This window comes from Buteo buteo, chromosome 9 (genome assembly GCF_964188355.1).
Source record: "Buteo buteo chromosome 9, bButBut1.hap1.1, whole genome shotgun sequence".
In the NCBI taxonomy this organism is placed as follows: Eukaryota; Metazoa; Chordata; class Aves; order Accipitriformes; family Accipitridae; genus Buteo; species Buteo buteo.
Window position 1 is genome coordinate 10,612,303 of NC_134179.1, and position 25,063 is coordinate 10,637,365.

The following is a 25,063-nucleotide window of genomic DNA, read 5'->3' on the forward strand; positions in this document are numbered from 1 at the left end:
AGGAGTGAAAATCACCACAGTTGCTTTGGGTCCCTAGGAAGCTTTCCGTCTCTGAAACCTGGCCACAGGACTGCTGCCTTATGTAATTGAGTACCCTGCTTCTTAGAGGAGTATCTCAGTCTGCCATGCACACTGTGGGCTTCCTGACTTTTGAGTCTGTCCATGTTCTCAGTCCTACTCTGCGTGAGCTGACAAAGCTGAACTTGCTGTGCTGCTGTGTAGGAAGGCACCCCCTGAAATGAACAGGCAGTTTGCCTTTTTCAACCTTTTTAACAAAACATATAGTACCTGCAAAGCAGCATGTAACAAAACAAATGAAGCAGGCTTCCCGTTTGTCACACTAATACTGATAATCCGTAATGCAAGGAAAACGTGCTTTGTGGTATCCAACACTACAAAGCAACACTGGAGCTGGAAGCTCTTCTAGCATGCCCAAGTGTTTCCACACTACCCACTCTGTTTATAGCTGGTGGGCCTAATTAAATGGGTAGACACCTCCTCTGCAGTGAGGTTGCCTCCAATTTCCATATAGTCTCTTCATAATGACTGTACACGAAAATAGCATATTGTAGCCTGTCTGAAGGAATAATCTATCCCATAACAAGTTCTAGACTGAAGAGAACGAAAAGGAAGGTTTTAACATTCTCCATATCTTTTTTTCTTCTTACTGTCTCTATGTAATCAACAGTTTTGTACTTAATTTTAAAATAGCTTAAAAATAAACCCTCATAACTGTCCTTTCCATCTTTTCTGCTAAAGAGCCATGGCTATTCTACACATTTTTTATGTCATCTTTCAAGTAGAGCTACTCAAATATAATCACATCTTTGGCATTTAGAATTTGCTGTTCTGAAAATTTGTCAGCAGACCCCATACTTTTCATACATAGCTTGTTAGACAAAGATATATTCATTTCCCTTTCTTCATCAGATTAATATAAATTACCATAATTTATAGTCAAACAATTAGAAGCAGAAATTTTACGGTGAAATGTAGGCAAAACTGCAATTTCTGAGGGTGTTGTGCTGGGATAGGGCCTTAAGCTGTGAAAGGTACTGGGTTTTGGATGCAGTAAGATGACATTAATGTTGGCTACTACACCTGTCAAAGACTTCAGTTTTTAGCCACAGTTGTACCAATACATGCACAATTTATGCAGAATCTCGACACTCCCAATTATGAGTGCTTCAGACTGAAGCTGAGTTCTCTCGTAAGACATACGAATTATGAGGTAAGCTTCATAGCTGTGCCAGATTTCATCTTTTCTGAGAATACAAAAGAATGCAGCAGCTGATGAAGGATTTGACTGACCATGTTCTAAAAGCTTCCTGAAAGCACTGGGTTGAATTTTCTTTGCACCTACAAGGGTCCAAAGTGACAGTTGATCAAGCCAGATAAAATTAAAAGTCTACAAGTACTCAACTGTCAGTGTTCAGGAAAAGTTAAGTTCTAAATCAGTGGGTTTTCAGGATATGTGGCCTTGAAATCTCTCTGCACCAGGGCCAAGTGAGGTGGCAACAAGTAGTATTGAAGTCCGTTCACAAAGCTTTACTTTTTCTGCAAAAAGCACAGCTGAAGTAGCCTCTCCCAGTCCCTTCAGATATGAGGAAGGGAACCAAGAGGATGTATTCCATTCTCTCTCAGGCAGGTACATGGGAAAACCTGGTAGACTTTTGAAGGGGAAGACTGGAGAAAATATTCCAAATCCCAAATCTTTCCTCTTTGTAATTGTGCAGTATGTCTGTATGAAGACCCAAAGATTGTGCATTTGATGGTACTGTGAATACTCTGAGAAGGATAACATACTGTCTAAATTTTGAAAATTATTTTACAAGCTGGAAGGCCATTTAAGATAGCAGCAGTGAGTTAATCACAAGACCTGAAAAACTGTTGGTTCACTGCATTGCAAAATTCAGTGAGGTTCCAAGAAAAAAGAACTGTCCCCCTTGCTGTCTTTTCAGTGTGTGTCTGAGAAAGGAAAAATTGTGAGTTATTCATAGATATAGTGGGTAGAAACCCAGAATTAAACAAAGTAAGTTTAAATTAAGAGAAGAAAAAAATAGAGAAAAACAAACTTGCAGCTTCCAGCTCAAGCAGGAGACAGGAATAGCTGGGGCTGTTGCTTTGAGCTGCTTCTTGGGGGCAAGGAATTTAAGCTCACTATGTTTCTTTCTTTAAATAGTAATGCTCAGAATATGAATTGTTGCTTAAAAAGTTATTTCCCTGCTTATATAATACAAATACACTTCAAAGGTATTATGTGACACCTAAGAGACAGTTTTGGTTCAAAAAGATGGCCATTTTATTTTCCTCTTTACTGTAGCTACATTTCCTCCTTCTTACCCTTTGTGTTTGCTAGAATAAGCTTGCAGGACTCTATGTGTCTGTAATATTAAGAGTCGTGAATCTGAAAAACTTGAAGTACATTATCTCTCTAGAAATAACAGATCATTGTACAATTCAGGAAGAGTTTGATCTGAGCAACTGTGATGTGTCTCCTGAGAAGATTACAAGTATATGGTTGAGAGCTGATAAAGGCAGGATCGGGTTTTAAGGGGAACGCTTTGCAAGAAACACCACCTTTCTGGAAAGCAATCAACAATTCATGAATGACCCCCCCCCCCAAATTAATAAAACGACTTACTCTGCTGTCTTTTTTTATCAGAAGAGAGGAGCCATCAACTCTTGTCCCTTCTCTCCCCCATCATGAGAAAGAGAGTAGGGGGACTTTCAGCAGCCGCTGTGCATCCTCTGTTACTACCTAGCATGTGCTCTGTGCTTAGCACAATCCAGCAAGATGAAAAGGAAACCTATATTACACTGGTCTTCTCCAGATCTCCAGGATATTGGGCCCCTAAGCAAACTGGGCAGAGAAATTTAATGATTATAAAGTACAAAAAACTTATATATGACATACTTGGCGATAATATTAAGGTTTTTCCTTAGAAAAGAAATTGAAAGCCCTTTATCAAATGTACTTTTCCTGTCTCATCTGTGTGATAAAAATAATGATTCTGCATATATCTTGGAAGTACATAGAAGTTACATGATAGATTTTACTTGCAGGATTTAAAATAAATCATGGTCTGGTATTTTGTGGGGGACTCAAGGATTGCTGTCTCTGTCAGCAGTTATGGCTTTAGGGTGGAAAAATAACAGGAGAGATGAGGCTGAGGAACAGTTTTAAAATGTCTTGTGGTTGTATTAGTTGGTTCGGTTAAGATAATTAATTGATTGTTGTTTCTCTCTCCTTTCCCCAACCTTCTTGTTTTTCTTCTTCTCCCTTTCCATGTCTGTCCTCCTCTCCTCCCCACCCACCCTTATTTTTTTCTTCCTTTTTTGCTCCTCTGATTGGCAACCTCTTCTTTGCTCTGTCTGTATGGCACAGAAGCGGGGTGCCAATGAGAGGTGCTGCAGGAGCAGTCTCACGGTGTGGGAGCTCCAAGAGCAGTGCTCCCACACCACGGGACCACTTGGTCACTGGTGGGACTGTCCCAGACAATCCAGGACAATTGTAAGCTATGCTGTGTGTTACATAGGAATTGTGCTTCCTTTCAGAAAAGGGCTAAGTTTTGAACTGGGACCATTTTAACTGGCAAAGAATTGATATAATAAGATGTAAAACAAGCTTGCGTGAAGACTCTATTTATGTTACTAATACGAAAGGCAAAGATATATTTGCATTTTGCATTCTACTAACCGCTAACATATATCCTATGTTTGCAGCTTTCATTTAGTTTGGTTTGCATGACTCTACATAAACTGAAAACTCTTGTAATATACCTGGTGATGGAAAACCATTTAAAGCAGGTCGAATGTGTAGAAAACAAAAAGCAGCATTAGCATGTTTGTCTAGTTTTCTGTTTTCGTAACATACTGGCTTGTCTCACTCTGTAAGTTACCTGTCTCGGAGCCTGTTCTCAGTTGTGTTATTATGCATCATTTGTAATCATATGTTCTGATAAAGATGACAAGTTAAAGAAGGTTAAGAAGCTGGATTTTGTCTCTTCAAATATTATTCTTTTGATTATTTATTTCTTTACAGCAACATGAGCTGAATTATATAAGCTTTCAAAATAGCCCCCACAAGTGGCGAGTACAAGCCTTTGTACCATAAACTGAATTATTAGACATATGGTTACGCATTTTGTTCATGCACTATTACATGCACACTTCTGTGGGTGCAGTGTAAAAGCTTTGAATGTGAATCTGTGTTGTATTTATGTGTAGGTAGGAGCTACTCAAAACGTATCTGGAAAAACACATCTCTGGGGTGGAGAAAATAACTTTGGGGTTATTTCAGCAGAAACCTACTGTTTGAGTAGCATCCTTTTTACTTTCTCAACAGCATTATGTCAAGTTAATGCATCCTAAATGTATTTGGCAGCATGCTGGTTTCATCACATTTGTCCCCAAGGCTTGAACACATTGTGACTGGTATTTTTACAGTCCCTGCCAACCTACTGAACTCAGAGTCAATCTCGCTTCTGCCACAGGTCAGCACAAAGCTGGCCCAAAGGTCTTTATCATTTCTGTGACACTTAGTGGGTGTGGAATTGAGGGATGCCAGTACTGTCACAATGAACAACGTGTTACCAACATTTCTGAAGTTGAGTGCTCTCTGCACTGAGGTTGATGTGAAATATTCAGCTTTTTTTGAGGGTTTTTCTGTAGGTTTAGTCCAGGAAGGATTGAAAAAGCATTGTTTCTAATATGTTTTGTTATGCAGGGGAAAGATGTTATTTTATCTGCCTATTATGTTTTACCTCCAGCCCAAAAGTTCTCTGTATACTACTGCTTGAATATTTTTATTTACACAGTGAGCACAGCTTCAAAACATGTCAGAGTTTATGTAGGGAATAACAAAACACATGGAAAAGACTTTCCTCTCAAACATGATCACAAACCCCAAGAGAAGCCTAAGGAAAGAGAGAGACCTTCCAGAATATGCTAAAGTTGGGTTGATTCCGCTGCCTTGGTAGTATATGGAGAGAGTTCTCCTGAAGTCTCATTACCTGAGGTGCTCAAAGACCGAAATTTAGGTTTTGCCTAAAGCATGTTACATTGTGTTCCTTGAAGCTGGTTTTGGCAAACAAGGCTGAGGGATCTTCCAGACAGCCCTGTCTGTCCAGTGTATTATGTATGACAGATCTCTCTGCAATAAGGCCAGCCTGTTTACAGTAGTTGTTTAGATCAACAGCTTTACAAGGTGTTTAGAACAATGAAATTGTTAAAAAATAAAAGCCTTCAGATTTCATTCAGAACTGATTACCCTTCTTACTAATTTGCTTTTCTGCTTGTTTCACGTTTGGAGGTTGAACTAGAATGACATGTGAATGCAATGACTAGCTTCCCTTACAAGATATGAAAATGGCAGCTATCACCACCATATGTTCTGCAATACCTTTTGTGTTTTTTGGTTTTTTTTTTAAAGAGTGCATCAGCATACATGTGAAGTCATAAATATTGTAACCATGCTAAGGCTTTTTCAGTGTTATGCTTTTAAAAACTAGTTTAGATTACAATTGATGTTTCCCTTTAGTTTTGTTTCAGCTTTGCTTTGATCCACTGTATTAGGGAGTAGGATATTTTCATACTGAATACTATTCTTTTTTGTTGTCTGTGTTATCTACAAAATATAAAGAAAAAGTAACAGCAGGAAAAATTGTATGTAAAACTCCTATGTATGTTGAGATGCGAAAATCACAGGGTTTAGAATTCACAAAATCTCTTAATCACTTCTTAAAGCTCTAGGATTTTTGCAGCAGTTTTAGGGCACTTTGGATTCCCCTTCCTGTCAACTAGTGGAAGTGTACTTTAAAGAGCTGCTTTTGCGTTATTTTTTTTTTTAAATGGAGAGTGTATTTTTTTAAATCTTGGAAGGTTTTGTTCTGTTGCCCAAACAAACCTACCAGTAGTGGATCGTCTTGGCTCTCTTTGAACCTTGCTTTCTCTTCTTGGGAGCAGTCCTGCTCATTTTTATTTTTGTGTAGCAAAAATATGCTCTCCAGTTAGCAGCCATGTTAGTCTCCCCTTTGGACTCTCTTCAGCTTCTTCTGTAGCCATTTCTGCTGGGCCCAGACAGTCACCTTCTCGGTGTCAGGACATTTTTGTCCATCTGTCCCTGCTCCAAACGTCATTGTTTGTCACTTTCATGCAATGCTGTTTCTGAAGATCCAATTCTGTTCCCATTGGCCTCAGAATAGAATATTACTGTTCTCACCAATTTATTACTGATGCAGACAGTGTCTTTCATCAGAGAGAATTATGCCATGTGCTCTAAAAACATGAGCTGGTTATCCCTGTCCCATAAAATTTATCATAACAATTGTTGGTCTGCTTTTTCTGTCTTTTATTTTCTGTCTAAATAGATCAAACTCCCCCCCCCCCCCCCGCCTTTGGCCCTGTTCTCTAAGATTGCATCTCTCTTCTCCTTCAAGGCCCCCCACTCTTCCAAAACCCTATTCCTTCTTTCCCCTGCCCAGCTTCCACTATGTCCGTCTGTTATTCTCTGTCCCGGTGCTGCCTGTTCACCCCACCTGTGATTTAGGCTCCTCTTCCTACTCATCTGTCTTGGTCATTTCAGATAGCCTTCTTGCTTAGGTGAGAGCGAATGAATTGTCATTTGCACCTTTTTACAGTTCTGCATGAAGAAAGTGGGTGAGATTTTGTCAGTTTAAATCTGGAGTTAGCGCACTGATTTATAACTGTGCACACTTGTGTAAGCATATCATCAAGATAAAGTTAGTAACAGAAATTTTATTTGCTATATTCACAGTATCTAAAGAACTGAAAGCCCTCTAATGTCTGACTGTGTCTTATCTTTCCTGGAACTCATTCATCCCATAACGTAATATAAGCACATTTGTTGTAAGTTACTGGAAAGAAACCGTTAATGCTTGTATTATGTTTTAACTTGCTTTCCTTTGGAGGCAGGGAATTGTCAAGTAAGTACTAACAACACAGAGCACAGAAAAAGCATAGATTGCTGTGATTGTACAATGCAGATTGCATAGGTCAAAAAGGGTAAATATATGTAATTTGCTACAGTGCAAATTTCTTGTCTTGACACTGCCATCTTATGTATCAAAATAAATTAGGTGTAGTCATAGACTTGTTAAAAATAAAATGACTTCTTAAAATGTTAAAAACTTGATGCTGCTTTACATTTGCTTTATTAAAATGAAAATAAGGCAATGAATGCATACATGTGTGTATATATACATGTATATGTATATATGAATGCACACAACATTTGTATTTGTGTGTACTGTGAATAGATATATATAAAAGTATATGCGTGGATGTGTATGTTTCCAAATTAAATCTCATGCTTACAGTCTAGTGATTATCTATCTTGTCATAGTCATAGTGTTCTCTTGCTTTCATAAAAAATTTTGGCTTGCTCTTGTCATAAACCTTAACTGATATTCCTAGATAAAGAGATGTAAAGACAATCCATTTTAAAATTACACTAAAACAGAAAAAAGAGCAAGAAGCATACAAGAAAATGATTTATTATTTTTGTAAGTGCTCATTCAAAGGCCCCGGTGAATCTGGGCTGAAATGGCTTTTGCTGTTTTAGCATCGCATAACGATTTTATTTTGTAAGAGAATTAAGTTTTGTAATAATTTCCTCCACCCCTTCTCTACTGGTGACTGCACTGCTATTCGGTCCAATTACCACTGATGGTTATATAACATGACTTGATTGACCACTTCCAGAGAAAATAAAGGTACTTGTTTCCCTCTGAACAAAAAAGTACAAGCTGTCCCTGTAAGTAAGTTGGCCTACCAATGAACAATTATGAGGCTAAATTGCAGGCTGAACCAGGATAGAAAACAAGCATCCATTGTATGAAATTCTCAACAGCGCTTATGAGACTGTTAAGTTTCTACCAGTTTCCATCCCTGTCATGCACCTGAAAATAAACAAAACACTTGGAATCACATTCTCCTTCAGTATAAAGTGTGCAGGAAGCATGGATGTAGCTTCCTTTTTTTCCTCTGTCCTGTAGGATCTTTAGTTCAGAGTATACCCAGGGATGCCAGGGTATGATGTTTCTGAATTTGTAGACTGGTGCACTCTTTAATTTCTGTTTTAGTTCTTGCTGGCATGCTTGAATAGCATGTTTTGTGCCACAAAGGAATGACTGATCGACTTTAAAAATGCTTGTGCATGAATAAAGTGGTCAGAAGTACAACACCTAAACTGTATTAAGTTTCTTACTTGGCTTTGTTTGCTGCTTACAAGGGGATCAAGGTAACTCTCTCACTCTTTTAATGTCACAAGATCACCTGCTAATGTACTTTGCTAGTACTTAGTGAGTTTGCTTGTTTGCTTGAGAAGTGGGTTAGTTTGTTTACCTCCAGCTTTGTTCTGTCTTTTTTAGATCTCAGCTTTTCATGCTACTTACTCCTGCAATAAGTATTCTAGCTGTGTAGCAATAAGTGTTCTAGCTGTGTGTTTTGTCAGTTGTTGCCTTTGATACCTTCCATAAAAAATACAATTCCAGAAAAAGCAGCTCCCTCTAAGCAAAAGGGATTTCATGCTTCTGCAATTAATTTTTGCAAAATGAGAATTAACCGTAGTTAGAGTATAAGGACAAGAACAATCTAATTTTCACAGCATATATAATGTATATCAAGTTTGCACCTTTTTGAAATCTTAAACTGTGGAAATGCTTTCCGAATTTGAGTATTTATAAATAAATTGAGGCTAGGCATTTTGGTTTTTTACTTACAGAACCCACTGCTGTTTAGCCCTGTCTCCAGAATCTGCAATTGGAGTTTAAAGGCATGCAGTGGGGTGGGTTTTGTATTATTAACAGCAACCATCAAGTGATGTTTTGGAGCAAGCATTTAACCATAATATCTGTTTTTATTCTTTCGCCATCACCACTTCTACCCCAACCTTCTAGCAAGACCTATTTTCTAAGTAAAAGATGATCAAACGTGACAAAGAATCTAGGCCAGGTTTCTATGGGCTAATTTCTCCAGTAATCCAGTGCAATTTTTATGGCCCTGTTCTGCTGTTGACAGGGTTAGAATTAGCCCTCATGAATTTCTGTTAACAGAAAAAAGAATCATTATGCTTCAATTAACACAATGGTCATCTAAAGTGGAGCCTGTGCAGCAGGCATTTGATTTTGTAAGGTCATGAACTTCTAGAGACTGAGCTCCCTCTACTCCTCTTAGGTTTGTGCCTCTTCTTTTTTCCTTGGAAGGATCAAGTCAAATAGTAGCAGTAAAGGTTATCTGTCTTTAAAGACCATTTGCACAAATCATATTTTGTTTCAGCCTGCATTCTAAGTTTGTCTTTTTAGCTACTTTTAACAACAGTAATTATATAAAAATGCTTTGCTGGCCTTAGTGTCTGTTACATTCACATAGACGAATGACTTGTACATTTTAAAATGTAATCATTTTATCTCTAATATGATTTTGAGAAGATTTCATTAAAGCTTTGTCAAGGTTTTGTGGTGGAGTTTCTCAGAAGCAGCAAGGTTGGTGAAAGGTCAACTGCAAGCTGTAGAAAATCTTTTAGATCATTTCTAAAAGCAGCAATTTACTATCATTTAGTATTCAAGGATTTTCCCATTAATTTAAATCATTACGATTTAAAAAAATAAAATTGATGTACAGTGGTCTGTTCTACCACTCACCTGCAAAATCTACATCAGTGTTATTTCTGCTCTTTCCATCAAAATGCATAGGATTTTAGTCAGTTTATTGTACAACTCCAAAAAAGCTAAGCTTTAAGCTCATATAGTTGCAATTGGCCATTTCCTGTTCACATACAAAACACATGCTATGGTTTTGAAGGGTTTATTTCGCTTTCAAACATATTGTCTTCTTTTTTAAATGTTTGTTTCAGGCCACCAGTTAGCAGAGCTGCTCCTCAACCTGAAAAACTGCAAAAGAACAATATCAACAAAAAAAAGAAACTGGTTGAGGTCAGACTTAATACTTTTTCATTTACGTTAGAAGAAATAAGTGGTGGGTGAAATTTGTCCCTATTTCAAGGGCACCTAAAGTCGTGTATAGGTAGAAGAGAAAGAAATTTCTAGAAAGTGCTTTCAGCTCTGGTGGCAAACACCAGAAGATGTAATAGACAGCAACCTCTGTCAGAAAGAACCTCAGATTAAAGCTTAATGCTTACCTATAATAGCAAATCTCTCCAAACCCAAAATTTGTCTCTTAATTTGAAGGGCAGGTAGAGCCAAAGTGTATGTGCACTCACAGCAGAACCCACATTCGCTACCTAACCCCAAGGGAAATACAGTCAGAAACTGCACTTTCACACACAAAAAATCATGTGCAGAATTTTGAATGATGAAATTTGCTCATTTACTTTGGAACAAACCTTTTTCCCAAAACTGTAGGGCCCCCCAAACAAGTCTCTTGAATTTCCACATAATATGCTGAACGAGGAATGATCTGTGTGGATAATTTGCAACAATTGCTTGGTCTGTCAATGTCATTCAAATTGTTCCTGATACTCTATATAGCTATTAAACTATAATAGATTAATAAAATTGGACCTTTTTTGTAAATTGTATATATTTTTGAATGGAAATTTACAGAAACAAAAGATTTACAGCCAGCTGAATTATTAAAGAAATAATAATATGATTGCAGTGCCTTAGTTGACTGATTAGAGCATTGTAGATAGTCTGTGAGAATGTCATGCCTCAGTAAAGTAGCAGAAGACCAGGGATAACTGATTAATTATTGTTTAATTATTCTATAGCCTCTACAAGATATTTGTAGCTTGTATAATTACTTTTGAACTGTGCTTATGTGATCCAAACTCTGTAATCTCCTTGTTTCTTCTTTCATTTCACTCTTATTCTTTCTTTTTGTTTTACTTGACCAGGAGCTGGCTTTAGACCATGTTTTTGGATACAGAGGATTTGATTGTCGCAACAACCTCCATTACCTAAATGATGGTGCTGATATTATTTTCCACACAGCTGCAGCAGGCATAGTTCAAAATCTTTCTACTGGTAATTCAACTTGAAACAACACTTTGAGATAAAAAATGTTGTACTAGTAAAATATTTCTGATTGAAAGTCTTAACACTTTAACATTCCTGTAACTTTCTCACATTTTGCACCTTGATAAATAATGCAAAAAAATTTAGATGGCTATTACATCAGATTGACAATTTCTCCTGTTCAGATAATCCTGTAAAGCCATCCTGTTCCTTTCAGCAGGCATGAGATTCTGCTAGGAAGTGTAATAACCTGTTCTATTTCTGCAGTTGTGCCTTGCTAAAATCCCCGCTGAAGATGCAGGAATGGCTTTCTCAGAGGAGAGAGCCTGGGTTATGAAACCGCTAGTACCCCTAAAAACGTTAGGAGCAGTAACATCCATTGTTTCATTTTGAGTTGTTTTAGCAAGGTCATACTCCAGGGAAGGGTACATTTTGATGCAATACAGCATGAACAAGTTGCTCTTTGGAAAGGGTAGAAATATTCCCTGCTTTTTGGGTGATGAAAAGGAGGAAAACCAACAAAAATTTATCTGGCCTTCCTAAGCTGTAGCACCAGCATCTCCATATTCTTCATATATCTCAAGAAACAAAGATAAGAATTAAAGGAATTTTGGCTTTATTTTATCCCCCCTTGGTGCCACAGTGAACCAAAGGGTGGCAGTGGCATGCTCAGCAGCTCTGCTGCCGAGAAGGGGCAGAGGCAGGAAAGCTGTCACATCTGGTGACCTTTGGGGGCTCCAGTCCTCACGCAGCCTCTGACCCGTGGAGCTGGGAAGCATGGTCCCATCTGTTCTTTTTGGGCCCCTTCCCTTGGGAGGATATTGCAAATCATAAACTTCACAGGGCTTTGCTCTCTGCTTTGCCTCCCACTGACTGCTTCAATATAGTGGGAAACCTGGGCCCTGCATTGGCTAGCTTTGCCTTTTCATGCAGTTACAGGAGGTTACAGGATGATTCTTGGGCTGATTCCAGGTTCCATGGACAGACCTAGTTTACCAAATATTGCTTTTTTATATATATGTGTTAATGGTTATATTCACAGTGCATTTGGTAATGGTGCCTGGGAATGAGAGTGGCGCAGCTGTCGACATAGTTATTGCCCTACCCCCATCCATCCCCTGGAGAGTACAGCATGAGTGTAGCAACATGCTGCTTGAATGTTCTTTGCTTCAGTGGTGGTTCTTTCTTCGATACTGGTGTGAATAAAAACATGTTTGAATTTTATTAGGTAGTCAGAGTTTCTACCTGGAGCACACTGATGACATTCTCTGCCTAACTGTGAATCAGCACCCAAAATACAAAAATATTGTGGCTACCAGCCAGATTGGTAGGTGATTCTCTGTATAATAAAGCTTTACTCAAAAATTTTCAGGGCACTGATTTATTTTGGGCTTTTCTATGTAGGAATTTTACCAGGACATGCCGGTGTTGCTGTCCTCAAATTTATTTACTTGATTTTTTAAGAGGTAATCGAGCTTCAGGTTTTTCTTATGATTTCAGTTTCATGTCTGATTGTGAGTTGTTGGATTTTAGAGTTAATTGTAGTATAATCATATTCCAGAAAGCAAGCTTTGATAAATTGCACCAAATCATCTCATTAATCTGTAATCATAAGATTTATAGAATTCCCTCTTTCCTTCCTGTATCCAAGGTGCTTGTTTAGCAGTAAAATGCTTAGCAGTGAAAATATGTAATGAAAATTTCCTGTGCAGAAGTACAAAAGCTATATGGAAAAGGAAAGAAATAGAGTGAAATCTCAGCAGAAGTTATGACACATGTAGTGGGCCTGTTGTGAAACTATATGTGTTTATTATTTGCATGGAGAGTCCTGTTAGATTCCCTAGGACCTTTTGCAGGAGTCAACATTGTATGGGAAATGCAGGTTCATTTGCCCCAAGCCTTGAGAAGGATCTGTTGCCTTTCACTTAAACCAGCTTAATACTAGAATAATTAACTTTATGAAAAAGAATGGACTCATTCTAATTCATATCAATCTGGAAGGAGACTCAAGTCCAAAACTTCTGTAATAAGTAATATAACAGGGGCAGAAAAATTGTAGTAGATGAAGACCTTGACAAATTATCTTTGCCACCTGTACTGAGTCCTGTCATTCAATTTGAATGTTGAGTAAACACAAAAATCTGTACATGTTGTCAGAGCTGCAGTTCAAAATACTGATTTCTATGATACAGAAAATGTGACTGTTAAAGGCCCTTTTTCTAGTCTGCCAATAAGAGCCCATGACATCAGTGTTTCTGAGTTTGGTTGATATTCTGTATAACTACAGATTCATTTCACTTTTAAATTTAATAATTTTTAAAAACTGCATGTCTTTAGCATTTCTTTTAAATACCATTTTTAAAAATCAGAAGTACTAAATATTGTTGCAATATTTGTGTATAAAAAACCAATATACCCAAAAAAGTTCAACAATATTCCTGCTTAGTTGTTTTGTTGATTTAATCCATATCCATTTTCAAATTTTTAATTTTTTTTTTTCCTTCTGGTGCTGATGCTGACACTTCAGCATTAGAAACATGACTTATTTCACCTATTGTTTTCCCTTGGTGCTTCCTCATTTGCCATTGCTCTCACAATGCAGGTGATATGACAGAATTTCCAGGTAAGGCTGATTCGTTTGTGAATTGTAGTCAGCAGAGTTATGTAAAAGTTTCATGTTACCTCGCTGTATCTGTGTGAATCACGGATACAAGTGAAACATCTACAGACAATTTCTTTTGCATGAGGTTCTTCATAAATGTTATGTTGTTCTTTTAGAATTTGTCTTACTTCATGAAATACAATGATTTCCCCCTGTGTTTCGCAAGCTATTATGGTTTTTTTATTTTTGAGTAGTGTTAACCTTAAAACAAAACCCCACAACTTATAAGTGTCTGTTTAGGTTAAATGTTCTTGAAAAATGCCTGTTTTGCACTGAAGCATTCCAGATGCTGAATTAATTCTCTTATATAATATATCTTTTTGCACATAGGTACAACTCCCACAATTCACATATGGGATGCTATGAGTAAGCAAACAATTTCAATGCTGCGTTGCTTCCACACCAAAGGGGTCAACTATGTTAACTTCAGTGCAACGGGCAAACTTCTGGTTTCAGTGGGAGTTGATCCAGAACATACTATCACAGTGTGGAGGTGGCAAGAAGGTAACTCAGGAAAAATCGTGTTCTTTCAGCCTAACAGAACTGTGTACAACTATTTGCTTTTCCTTTCAAGTCTTTGGAATAGATTTGTGTTCTTACTCTGAGTATCATGGCTCCTTAAGTCATAAAACCAGTTAGAGATGGCAAAGTGCTAGAAAATATGCATAAGAAAGTAAGTTTTAAACTTCTATTATAAGTAGAAGTAAGTTAAGGAAAGAATGTTTAATATAAAATTCCATGAAATTAAGGGAAGTATTTTCTTTTTCTTCTTAAAATACTTGAACTTGAAATTCTATGCTGTTGATAGGCCTTTGGGAAGTCATTTCCAGAAAAGAATTATCATCTTCAGAAATGATGGGGAGGAGAGGAAAAGTGTCTCAGCTCATTAGATGTGTCCCTGTGCATTTCACCAGATGGTAACTCATTGATGATATTCAAAATTTCTGTGGTATTGTTTCACTGACCGAGAACACAAATCATGCTATGAAGGCCTAAATCTGCATTCCCTAAAATGGTCAGATGCAATGGAATAAGCAGGGACCTTACAGGTTGCATGAATTAAGATGTTTGATACACCAAATAATGTTGGGATTTGCTTAGCTTTCAGCATCTGGGACACAGTTCTCTAATACAATACCAGGTCAATTTATTTTATAAAATTGTATTGGAGCTTAATTTTGCAGGTAAATTTAACTTTATTTTTATCCTTTCCTAATTAAAACAGGGGCTAAAGTTGCTAGCAGGGGAGGACACCTGGAGAGGATATTCGTTGTAGAGTTCCGCCCAGATTCAGACACTCAGTTTGTGTCTGTTGGGGTAAAACACATGAAGTTCTGGACATTAGCTGGCAGTGCTTTGCTTTATAAGAAAGGAGTCATTGGTTCCATGGAAGATGCCAAAATGCAAACCATGCTTTCTGTTGCCTTCGGAGCAGTGAGTTCAAATTACTTGCTACAGAATTTTGTAATACATTTTTATTAAAACTGCAAGTGTCAATTTCCTTTGTTGAAATCCAGTACAGTGTGGACAGTGCAAGACCATGGAGCTCTTGCTTATTTGTTAAACTTTTAATTTGAAACTTGTACGCCTTTAGATCCTCATGTAAGTTTTCTAAACAGGGTTGGGTTTCTCTGTTAGTGAACATTTTTCATTAATGTCTGTGCATACCTACAGCATCAGCTGCCAAGGCTTTTATTTTTTTACTTTGCTAGTTATTTAGCACTTCACCGGTTAACTTGGAAAAATGCAATATTGTTATTCTGTGTATAGGCTCTGCAACCTTTTTTGCTACTAACGTTATTTGGTATGACATATGCTAGTGATCCAACTAATGGTGACGGTACATAGTACTCTCCAGTATGATCATTAAGGAACCATAGCACTGTACTTTAGACTTCATAGTTAAGGAAAGCATTACATATTAACAGTGAAAAAGCAGCGTTACCATGATACTAAGGTCTGAAATAGCTTCTGCTTCATCCAGAAAGCCCATAGAAATTACCTTTGCAAATGTTAAGCATAAATTATACAAATCACCAATTCAAAGAAACCCCTTGCTCCTAATTATCCACCCTGGACAATAGTACTAATGTGTGAAATGTGAGTGTATAAAATTCAGCTCCCAAATCCTCAACCTTGTGCCCAAACAAGTGACACTGTTGTAAAAAATTGCTTAATACTAAACATTTCTTTTCTATTCCAATGGCACTACTGCAGTATAAAATACGAGTAATGTACTGGACACTAAAGACCCCAAAAGTGATTTTAGAAAAGAAGCAGAATGTAATATTAGAAAGAACAAATTGCTTGTCTGTATTTTCCGAGTAGAAACAGCCTGACAGACATTTTATTTTCTAAAATAATAAAACTAATGTCCTGCAAGGGGGACCTTCAAAACCAGCAGATGAAGTTTACTTGATTAGCATACATCATTCATTCAGGATGGTTTTTTCTTCCTCAAGTATGTGTCATTGAATCCCACTGGAAGTAGGAGTCCATGGCACAGGAGCATGAGTAAGTTGCTCTTAATAGAGTAGGGGCTGTGCACACACCCTCTGCTTCTTCATGCATCCATGAACCTCACTTGTTTTCATCCAGGTCCATCTAATGCCAAAGTCAACACATCATGCTGGGATACAGCCACACTACCTTTCCTCCATTTAAAACAAAAATTTATTCTGGAGCTTCTATCCCCCAGATCCTTCAACAGACACCATTGCTGTTTATTGCAGAACATAAGACTTTCCTTTGAACCCCTATCAAAAGGGTTCCCTTACAATTTTTCCTGATGCCTGTTATTTCAGAGTCAGTGGACTTCAAGGTCAGACAATCTTTAGTTCTTTAGCCAATCTTTTCTATTTAACAGAGCACGCTCCAAAAGAACATTTGCAATGCAGAATACTTGCTACTTTTCCCCATTCCTCAGGGAGTCCCAGACCTCGGACCCGTTTGCTCCATGGGGCAAGTTTCATGGCTTTTATGAGAAATTATGCCATTGCTGTGGTGCATAAAGTAGGTAACAGGTTGAGTTAGTTCTGCATTTAAGTTAATACACTTTATTTTCAACATCTTGAAGATACTGCTTACCAGTCATCTATACTGAGATTCTCACTGATACATACTCAAAGAAGAAAGAAACATCACTGAGAATTCAGTAGTGGTAACCTGTCATACATCTCGCCAGCAGGTGATATGACATAGCACATGCATAGCAAAAGAAGTATGCGCATCTGAAAGATCTCAAGATGAGGTGAATGTACCCTACTCATATGATTTATAACATCTCAAAGAAACACCATTAGAGTGCAGTCATTAAACTCATTCTCTCAATGCAGATGGTTTTAATTCCTACATTCATTGCATAGTTGACTTTTCTCAGGAAATTCAGTAGCTAAAAGAATTTTAATTCAAGCTGAACAAAAATGCTAAGGTATTTATTATATCGGAGATCATTGCTATTTGTTGCAGAATAACCTTACATTTACTGGTGCCATAAATGGAGATGTCTACGTCTGGAAGGATCATTTTCTGATTAGACTTGTGGCAAAAGCTCACACAGGGCCAGTGTTCACAATGTACACGACTCTTCGAGATGGACTCATTGTTACAGGAGGGAAGGAGAGACCGTAAGACATACAATCTTCCTAAACTGCACAACTTTTCTCTCTCTCATATCACTATTTTATTTCTCCAATACCCTAGACATACACAATGCTTCCCAGAGATAAATGGTATCTGTACTGTAGCAGTTTCAATCTAAATTTTACATAACATGCCCAGGTGTCTTAGTGAGTAAAGAACTAATAAGTAGGACACTCAAGGGTCACAATAATGCATGTTATGGGCAAAGGACGTACTGAACCTCGAATTAGCAATTGATATGAACACCTGTATAAGCTCCTTGTTGCCTGAGCTCCTGTCAGCCTGGCATAAGTGGGTTTGTCTCAATTTTTTAATTCTGTCAAACTACAGACAACCTCTCCAGGTGGAGACTCTGTGATTAGTAAATTCTTTGATTTACTAGAAGTAACATATTTGCCAAGCTTATCTTGGTGACAGAAATTTGAGATTAAGTGACAAGAGAACAATTTGGTTTTTACAAATTAGGCATGATACTGTTTAAAACATGGAGTGTGATAGCATTTAAATTTTTATCAGTTGCTTTCCATTGCACAATAGTGAGGTGTCTTTATATACAGTAGAAGGTGATTCAATGTATGTTTTATTATTTAATCAGAAAAATACTGATGGGATTTACATACGGGATTTGTTGTAGACTATGCAGGAGACATCTGAGTAACACAACACACTTCTTTTCAGCACTAAAGAAGGGGGAGCTGTAAAGCTATGGGATCAAGAGATGAAACGGTGCCGAGCATTTCAGCTTGAGACAGGTCAGCTCATTGAGTGCGTGCGCTCCGTCTGCAGAGGAAAAGTAAGTGAGCTGATGTGGCAGACATTACCCTTTGGCACGCATTGCTGCATGTTGTTCTTGGTGGAGGTTGGATGGGAGACACAGGGGAGAAGACTTTTGTAAAAAGTTATGGGAGGAGGCTTTGTCTCCCTACCTAGTGATGTTTCCTTACTTGTCTTCCTGAGCTCACTGATGGGCTTTAAACTGCATGAGGATTGCATTTCTGATGCTTAGTGCCTGCCTTTCCTCTACAGTCAGCAAGGAGAGTGAAAGGCCTTTGGGACAGCGCTAAGTGTAGGAACATATTTCACCAGGGTAGGACCTTGTCTCCTGCCTTTCTTTTTGCACGACAAAAGGAACTTAGGTACCTGCTTTACAAGGTTTGCTTCCTGTAAAATGTAGGCACAGCTTAGGTGCTTCAGTTAGGCAGCATGGATCCTAGCTTTTTTTTTTTTTTTTTCCTTTTTCAAGTCACAAATAAAACAAGTTGCCACTGAGAATTACTGATTGACTTTAAGTTTTGGTAAAGTGGAAAGCAATAGAAATAACTGAGCAATTTGACATGCTAAAGTCACTCTTGCATATGTTTAAATTGTACTTCTGAAAGTTGTGAAAGGAGTGAGTGGTGATGCAGGGGTCTTACTTCATATGATGGGTAGCTGTCCAACCTAACACTTCATTAAATGGTCTCTATTTAACTTCGTATATCAAGCCTCAGGAATTCGACATGCTCTTTGATAACACCACCACTGAGGAATGTTGGTTTATATTTCTAATGAAGTCACCATTAACCAATTCCAAATGGTATCTATTTATGCTTTTTCCAAGTATTTGCCAAGGAAGCTCTTGCAGTTTAGACAATGACAGTATGGCTAGAGTAGACACAAGGTGCTCTTAAACAGCCTAACTGAGCCTAAAACCCTGTTTTGCCTTTTTTTATTATTGCCCAATTATTATATTTATTTACCTCAGAAGTATGAGAATCATGCTTTGCCAACTTGTCTGTAAACACTTTGATCTGAATTAAAATCCTTTAATGGTAAGATGGAAATCCACTGCAGTCACTCAACAGTAACACCAGAACATGATCTCGAGATGTGAAAGTGTCAGTGTTTTAGTCTCCTGTTTTTAAGATGCTTCATGAACAAGTAGTATAAATCGGAATGAGTTATCACAGGTATTTCTGCAATACATTGGTACTTTACTGCTATTGGTATATTCTTTCTGTTATACTGACAACCCATCTCCCATTCTTTTTTTTGGCTACAAATAGGGGAAAATTTTAGTGGGAACAAAAGATGGAGAAATCCTTGAAGTAGGAGAAAAAAATGCTGCTTCAAACTTGTTGATTGATTGTCACATGGAAGGGGAAATTTGGGGCTTAGCAACCCACCCCTCAAAAGACATATTTATCTCTGCAAGTAACGATGGAACAGCAAGAATCTGGGACCTGTGTGACAAAGTGAGTATCACTAAAAGTGTGCAATTAAAAATGATAATTTTATACAACCATGCATTTTTCCAATTGTACAATGTGCCAGCTACGTATGCACCTTCAAGCAGCCATGTAAAGAGAACAGTGTTTCTCTTCTGTTTCGGTGTGGTTCTTTTTTTTTCATGCTATGTGGCGATGTGAAAAAGTCCTTTGTGAGGTAGCATGCTGCTCTTTCCAAAAGCAAGCAGTTTGCAGAGAAATGCAGTTATTTAAAAGCATTCATACCAATGGAGTGCCTTCTGTTGCGTATTGCTTATTTTGATCTAAAAGTACAGGCTGGTGTGTATTGAGGAAGCATTTTAATTCCCTGCTGACAGACTGGGTGACACAGGTTGTCCTGTCACTGACTAATACACAGACCCTGACAATAAGCCTGCCTTACTTGTAAGCATGGCTCCCTCCTTTTTAGAGCCCTTCTTTAGAACCGAACATGTTGCATATGTGTAGTTCAGGGTTTTTTTTCCAAGTCAAATTGCCTAACAACAGTTTTTTAAAATAACAAATAAATAAAACATTTAAAAAAATAACAGAAAGGTTTCTGCTTATGCTAGCCTACATAAACCTTTTCAAAAGGTAGTTACCTGAGCTAGCAGGGATAACTTTTAATACGGAAAATGAATATATTATGCAGTCAAATAAGTGAAAATGCAAGAGCATTCCAGTATGTTTTCACATAGCAAATCAAATGGAAAAAACCTACCCTGATCAGCAGTTGTAGAAGCTATCAAAATCACCTTTCAACCAAAATAGGAAATGGATTTTTCAGCCTTTTCTGCTAAATAGTATTCTTTCTGGTGTAAAACTTGAAGTCACCCTGCAACAAGATAGATGCAAACACGAAACTCCCATCTGAATTACATCTATATTTTGAAGTCTGTTTTGTGACATATGCCTGGTGGGATGTGATTTTTTAATGTGAAATTTCAGATTTATTTTTAGAGGAAACTATAGACAATTTGTTTTTAATAAGTGACTTCTACACTTTGTGCTTGGAAGTTTTCCATTTGCTTGGTAGTTTGCTCCAGGGGGGGTATGAGCCTATTGCTTTTGTTAATACAGAAACTGCTGAACAAAGTGAATCTAGGTCATCCAGCAAGATGTGCCGCATATAGTCCTGATGGTGAAATGGTTGCGATTGGCATGAAGAATGGAGAATTTGTTATTTTACTTGTAAACAGCCTTAAGGTCTGGGGCAAAAAGCGAGACAGGAAGTCTGCAATTCAGGATATCAGGTATGTCAGAAATTTCAACTGAAGTTCTCTAAATATGCAGCCCTTACTCAAGAAAAAGTCCATCAAGTTCCAAGTTGATTTCCAGGTTTGTTGTAACTCCGTATTTGTTGAAACCTGCATGAAATCGTGAAGTGCGTTTACTAGCTGACTGGTGGCTTTACACATACCTAAAGCTTGTATTTATGTATACCTAAAGCTTATATGTCTTAGCACACGCTTCCCCCCACCCCCACCCCCCGATTAATTCAGTTATATCCACTTGAATATAGCCAGTAATTTGTACACTGTGGAGCTATGATTATGGGAATTAATACTATAGTACATTTTAAAATTGCAATTCCTGTTGCTTTCTCACAGAGGATTCAAGTTACTCTGCACATTGTGCTCTGCGCTTTACTCAAGTGCAATATTAACATCAGTTAACTACATACAATATCCTCAACCTTCCTCATCTATTATGCATCAAGGTTTGGTTTGGATTCAATCTTGCTATTGATAGAAGGTTTTTCTTGTTTTCCAGCAAAAGAAATCTGTTCTCTTGTGTTAACATGAGAAGCAAAAGAAAATCTGGCACAGAAAGAGTAAATTATATCCCCATTCTGTGTTTTATTGTTTAGGATCAGCCCAGATAACAGGTTTTTGGCAGTGGGTTCACAAGAACATACTGTAGATTTTTATGATCTCACTCAAGGTACAACCCTAAACCGAATAGGCTACTGCAAAGACATTGCAAGTTTTGTCATACAGATGGATTTTTCTGCAGACAGCAGGTACATTCAGGTATGTCTCTGCTGGACCCATGTTTATTTGTATTTATTGTGACTTACCTGTTATCAGACATAATAACAAGATGGAGGTAAGAAAGGGTGAAGGAGGCTTTCCAAAGTTGTCCTGACCTTCAAGGTGCCCCTAAATCTTCTGAAGTAGGCCAGATAACTCAGATTGTCTTTAGGATCCTCCCAGAGCTCTACTTAAAATCCTTCCTTTCTTTCTAAATACTTGGGTCTTCCCCCTGGGTTCTGCATCTCTGACTGTAACAACATTGCTCAGTTCCCTTACAGGATTATTAGCGTGCTAAAGGCAAAACATTCTCCCGTTTCAAGGAAACGGGTACAACACTGAGAAAGAAACTGTGGATTATAATAATATAGAAACAGTTGTCTTTCTCCCTTTCCCTGGGATGGGATGCATATGATAGCTGAATGAATATGTGAGGTTTCCTTTTGAAATTTTTCTGATTTAGTAAAATTGGGTTGAGATAAACCAGAGAGTATATCACGAAAAGGAATCTCTCAGCTATGCAGTATGCATATGAACACCTCATTCAATGATCATCCTGTAACATTGTTATGACTTCATATTGCATAAAATGAATTCTAGCTAATTAGGAAAAAAAGAGAAATGTTATCCTAGCTGGTTATTTCCTGACAAAACCTATTGAGACTATTACTGCTGGAAATCTTATAAATAAAGAAAATGTCATATTTATAGCAAAGTTACTAACTTTTTCCTTTCCTATTTTCAGGTATCAACGGGTGCCTATAAGCGTCAAGTTCATGAGGTACCACTAGGAAAGCAAATAACAGATCCTGCATTAATAGAAAAGATCACATGGGCCACATGGACGAGGTAAAAAATGAAAGAACAAAGTTCTGCCTGATCGGGGATAGGTGTAATACAGAAGTAAGATCAGATCATACGATCAGATTGTGTAAACCAAAGCTTGAACTCTCCCCAGGGTTTGACAAACGTGTGAGAGAAAGCATACACACTCCCCTTTCCTAAAACTCTATCTTACACGCTTAGTTTTTTACACACATTTGTAGCTGGTTGGTGTCTGTAGTAATACCACGGGCTGTCACGCATCCGTGGTGGCTTGTTGCCGTTCATCCCAGGCTTCCCAACAGTGAGGTGCATGGCCCCTCACATGGCTCTGTACCATTTAAAGCTTCACTTTGATTGGCATGCTGGCATAAGTGCTACCTTATCCCACATCAGGAAACACAGGCAGCATAGGAGGCACTGAAACATGAGCTGATTGTATTAAGGAAGGAGTTCTGGGTATCATTAAAATATATTTACTGACATGGATTTAGACAGGACCCTCCCAACATAATTACAAAACTACAGCTGTCTTCTGTGTGCTGTAGAAAGTGGAACCAGCCAAAAGCAGATCTGACCATAACAAGTGGGTGATAATACAGGCAGGTTTTCAGGCGAAGGTAAGTGAGAATCCTCCTACTCTTACTGCTCTGCTATCAAGCAACCAAGCATAAAAATCTGCCCCAGATTACTCATTTCTGACTCTTGACAGATTGTGGGAGTGGGGCAGACGCATCTGACAGTTAATATGTGGGTAAATAGGAATGATTATAAAGGAACTTAAACTAAGGTAAGAACAGCTGTTTTACAAACAAGCATGCCCTCATTCAAGAGCTTATGGCTAAGAGAAGAGAATGCTGCTGTCAAAAATCACCGTGGGAGGGTACATATATGTCCATAAGGAAAGGAGGAGGCCATAGCTGTACAAGCTGCTTGTATAAAATGATGTGAGTGGTTTCACAAGACATAAACCTCAGGATTTATGGATAGTTTAAGAGTTGCACAGAAAATGTATGTTCCTGTGATGCTCTCTGAGATTGCACTCAGTGCAATGTCTTATGATCTAATACTATTTTTTTAACTTGGTTTTGGAACAGCATTCTTGGAGATGAAGTCATTGGAATTTGGCCACGAAATGCAGATAAAGCAGATGTCAATTGTGCATGTGTGACCCATGCTGGGCTAAATATAGTCACAGGAGATGACTTTGGTCTGGTGAAACTGTTTGATTTCCCATGCACAGAAAAATTTGTAAGTGGATATTTTATTTTAATCTAAACAGCTTGTGTTTCCCCATGTTCAAACTCCTTAGCATATGATTGATTTTAAGGCGTCCAAACTGCATGGTCCAACAGGTCATCTCCAGGCAGCTCCCAGCCAGTGCTGGCTGCAGGAGTGTGAGAGTTAGCTGTGCAGCAGAACGGCTGTCCCCAGGCGAGCAGCTCGCAGGTGACAGGGTAGCTGCTGACCAGCAACCAGGGAAGACGCAACACACAGGATCAGGTGCTGAGCTGGGATTACTGTGGGCTGGAAGATGCCAGTACTGCTGGCGGTGTGATTTTGTCTACACTCACAAGGCAACTTTGTCACTCTCTAATGCTCCTGTACCAATTCCTGAGCTTCTGTTCTTTTTCCAATAGGCCAAACACAAGCGGTATTTTGGGCACTCTGCACACGTCACCAACATACGCTTTTCTCATGATGACAAGTACATTATAAGTACAGGAGGAGATGACTGCAGGTAACTGCTTACTTATTTTTAAGATGATCAAAAATTTTGTGTGTACCCTTCTATGCCAAACCCACAGCAATGCATTTAACACCTTTCTCAGACCACTCTGCATTCATTGAAGCCTGCTGATGTGTGAGCACTTTAGCTTGGTTTTCTTACTCTGGAATTGCTGTTATTTTATGGTCACTTGCACCACATTCGCTCCTGCCACCTTGGTGCCATTCACAAGGTCATCTCTGCTGGGTAAAACATCTTGCATTTGGGTTTCCTTGTTTACCATGCATCTGCTTGTGGGTCCTTGGCTTGCCTCCCTCCCTGTGAGAGGGCAGATGAGGCAGACCATACCTGTGGCTGCGTGGGTCAGCACCGACCTGCGAGACTTTGGGCGCCAAGAAGTAGCTGAAGGAGCCCCGGCTGCTGGCACAGGAACCACTTGGTGTGTCTGAAGAACATTTAGATCAGACAAAGACAGCTGGTGGGGGTGTCAGTCACACAAAAATAACTGAATAGCTCCTGCCCAGCAAAGTCTACAACAGGAATTCCAGCTGTATAGAAGGATAGACAGATTTAGAAAGACATTTCAAATTAACAGGAGGCTTCTCAAAAGGTGCCTTAAGTTTGTGTTGGGGTGTTTTGGATTGGGTTTTTTTCCCATTAAAAAAAAAAAAAAAAATAGCCTCTGTGTGTGTGTGCACGCACATGTGATTCCTGCCGGATCCCCCTCCTCCCCAAGGCTATTTGAGCTGCCAGTACTGCTCAGAGAGGACGCTACTAACAAGCAAAACAGAGAGCAGAAAGGTGAGGAATAAAAACTAAACATGGTTAAACACAAACTGTAAGGGACTTTTTAAACAGCAAAACATAGAACTAGAAAAACTGAAAAGCAACAAGGTAGGAAATGAAAGGGCACAAATTCTCACAGGAGC

General features: G+C 38.4%; 1 protein-coding gene across 1 annotated transcript in view; it reads left to right on the top strand.

The window, feature by feature from the left end:
- EML6 (EMAP like 6) overlaps nucleotides 1–25,063 on the top strand; it is a 125,946-nt gene that overhangs the window by 98,025 nt on the left and 2,858 nt on the right. Inside the window, exons 30-45 of the mRNA XM_075035348.1 lie at nucleotides 6,933–6,947; nucleotides 8,255–8,263; nucleotides 9,878–9,956; nucleotides 10,880–11,009; nucleotides 12,229–12,327; nucleotides 13,603–13,623; nucleotides 13,993–14,166; nucleotides 14,888–15,096; nucleotides 17,131–17,288; nucleotides 17,983–18,097; nucleotides 19,350–19,538; nucleotides 20,568–20,803; nucleotides 21,421–21,583; nucleotides 22,329–22,432; nucleotides 23,503–23,656; nucleotides 24,046–24,146. Of these exons, the coding sequence (XP_074891449.1) occupies nucleotides 6,933–6,947; nucleotides 8,255–8,263; nucleotides 9,878–9,956; nucleotides 10,880–11,009; nucleotides 12,229–12,327; nucleotides 13,603–13,623; nucleotides 13,993–14,166; nucleotides 14,888–15,096; nucleotides 17,131–17,288; nucleotides 17,983–18,097; nucleotides 19,350–19,538; nucleotides 20,568–20,803; nucleotides 21,421–21,583; nucleotides 22,329–22,432; nucleotides 23,503–23,656; nucleotides 24,046–24,146 (1,956 nt within the window). The remainder of the gene's footprint in view (nucleotides 1–6,932; nucleotides 6,948–8,254; nucleotides 8,264–9,877; nucleotides 9,957–10,879; nucleotides 11,010–12,228; nucleotides 12,328–13,602; nucleotides 13,624–13,992; nucleotides 14,167–14,887; nucleotides 15,097–17,130; nucleotides 17,289–17,982; nucleotides 18,098–19,349; nucleotides 19,539–20,567; nucleotides 20,804–21,420; nucleotides 21,584–22,328; nucleotides 22,433–23,502; nucleotides 23,657–24,045; nucleotides 24,147–25,063) is intronic.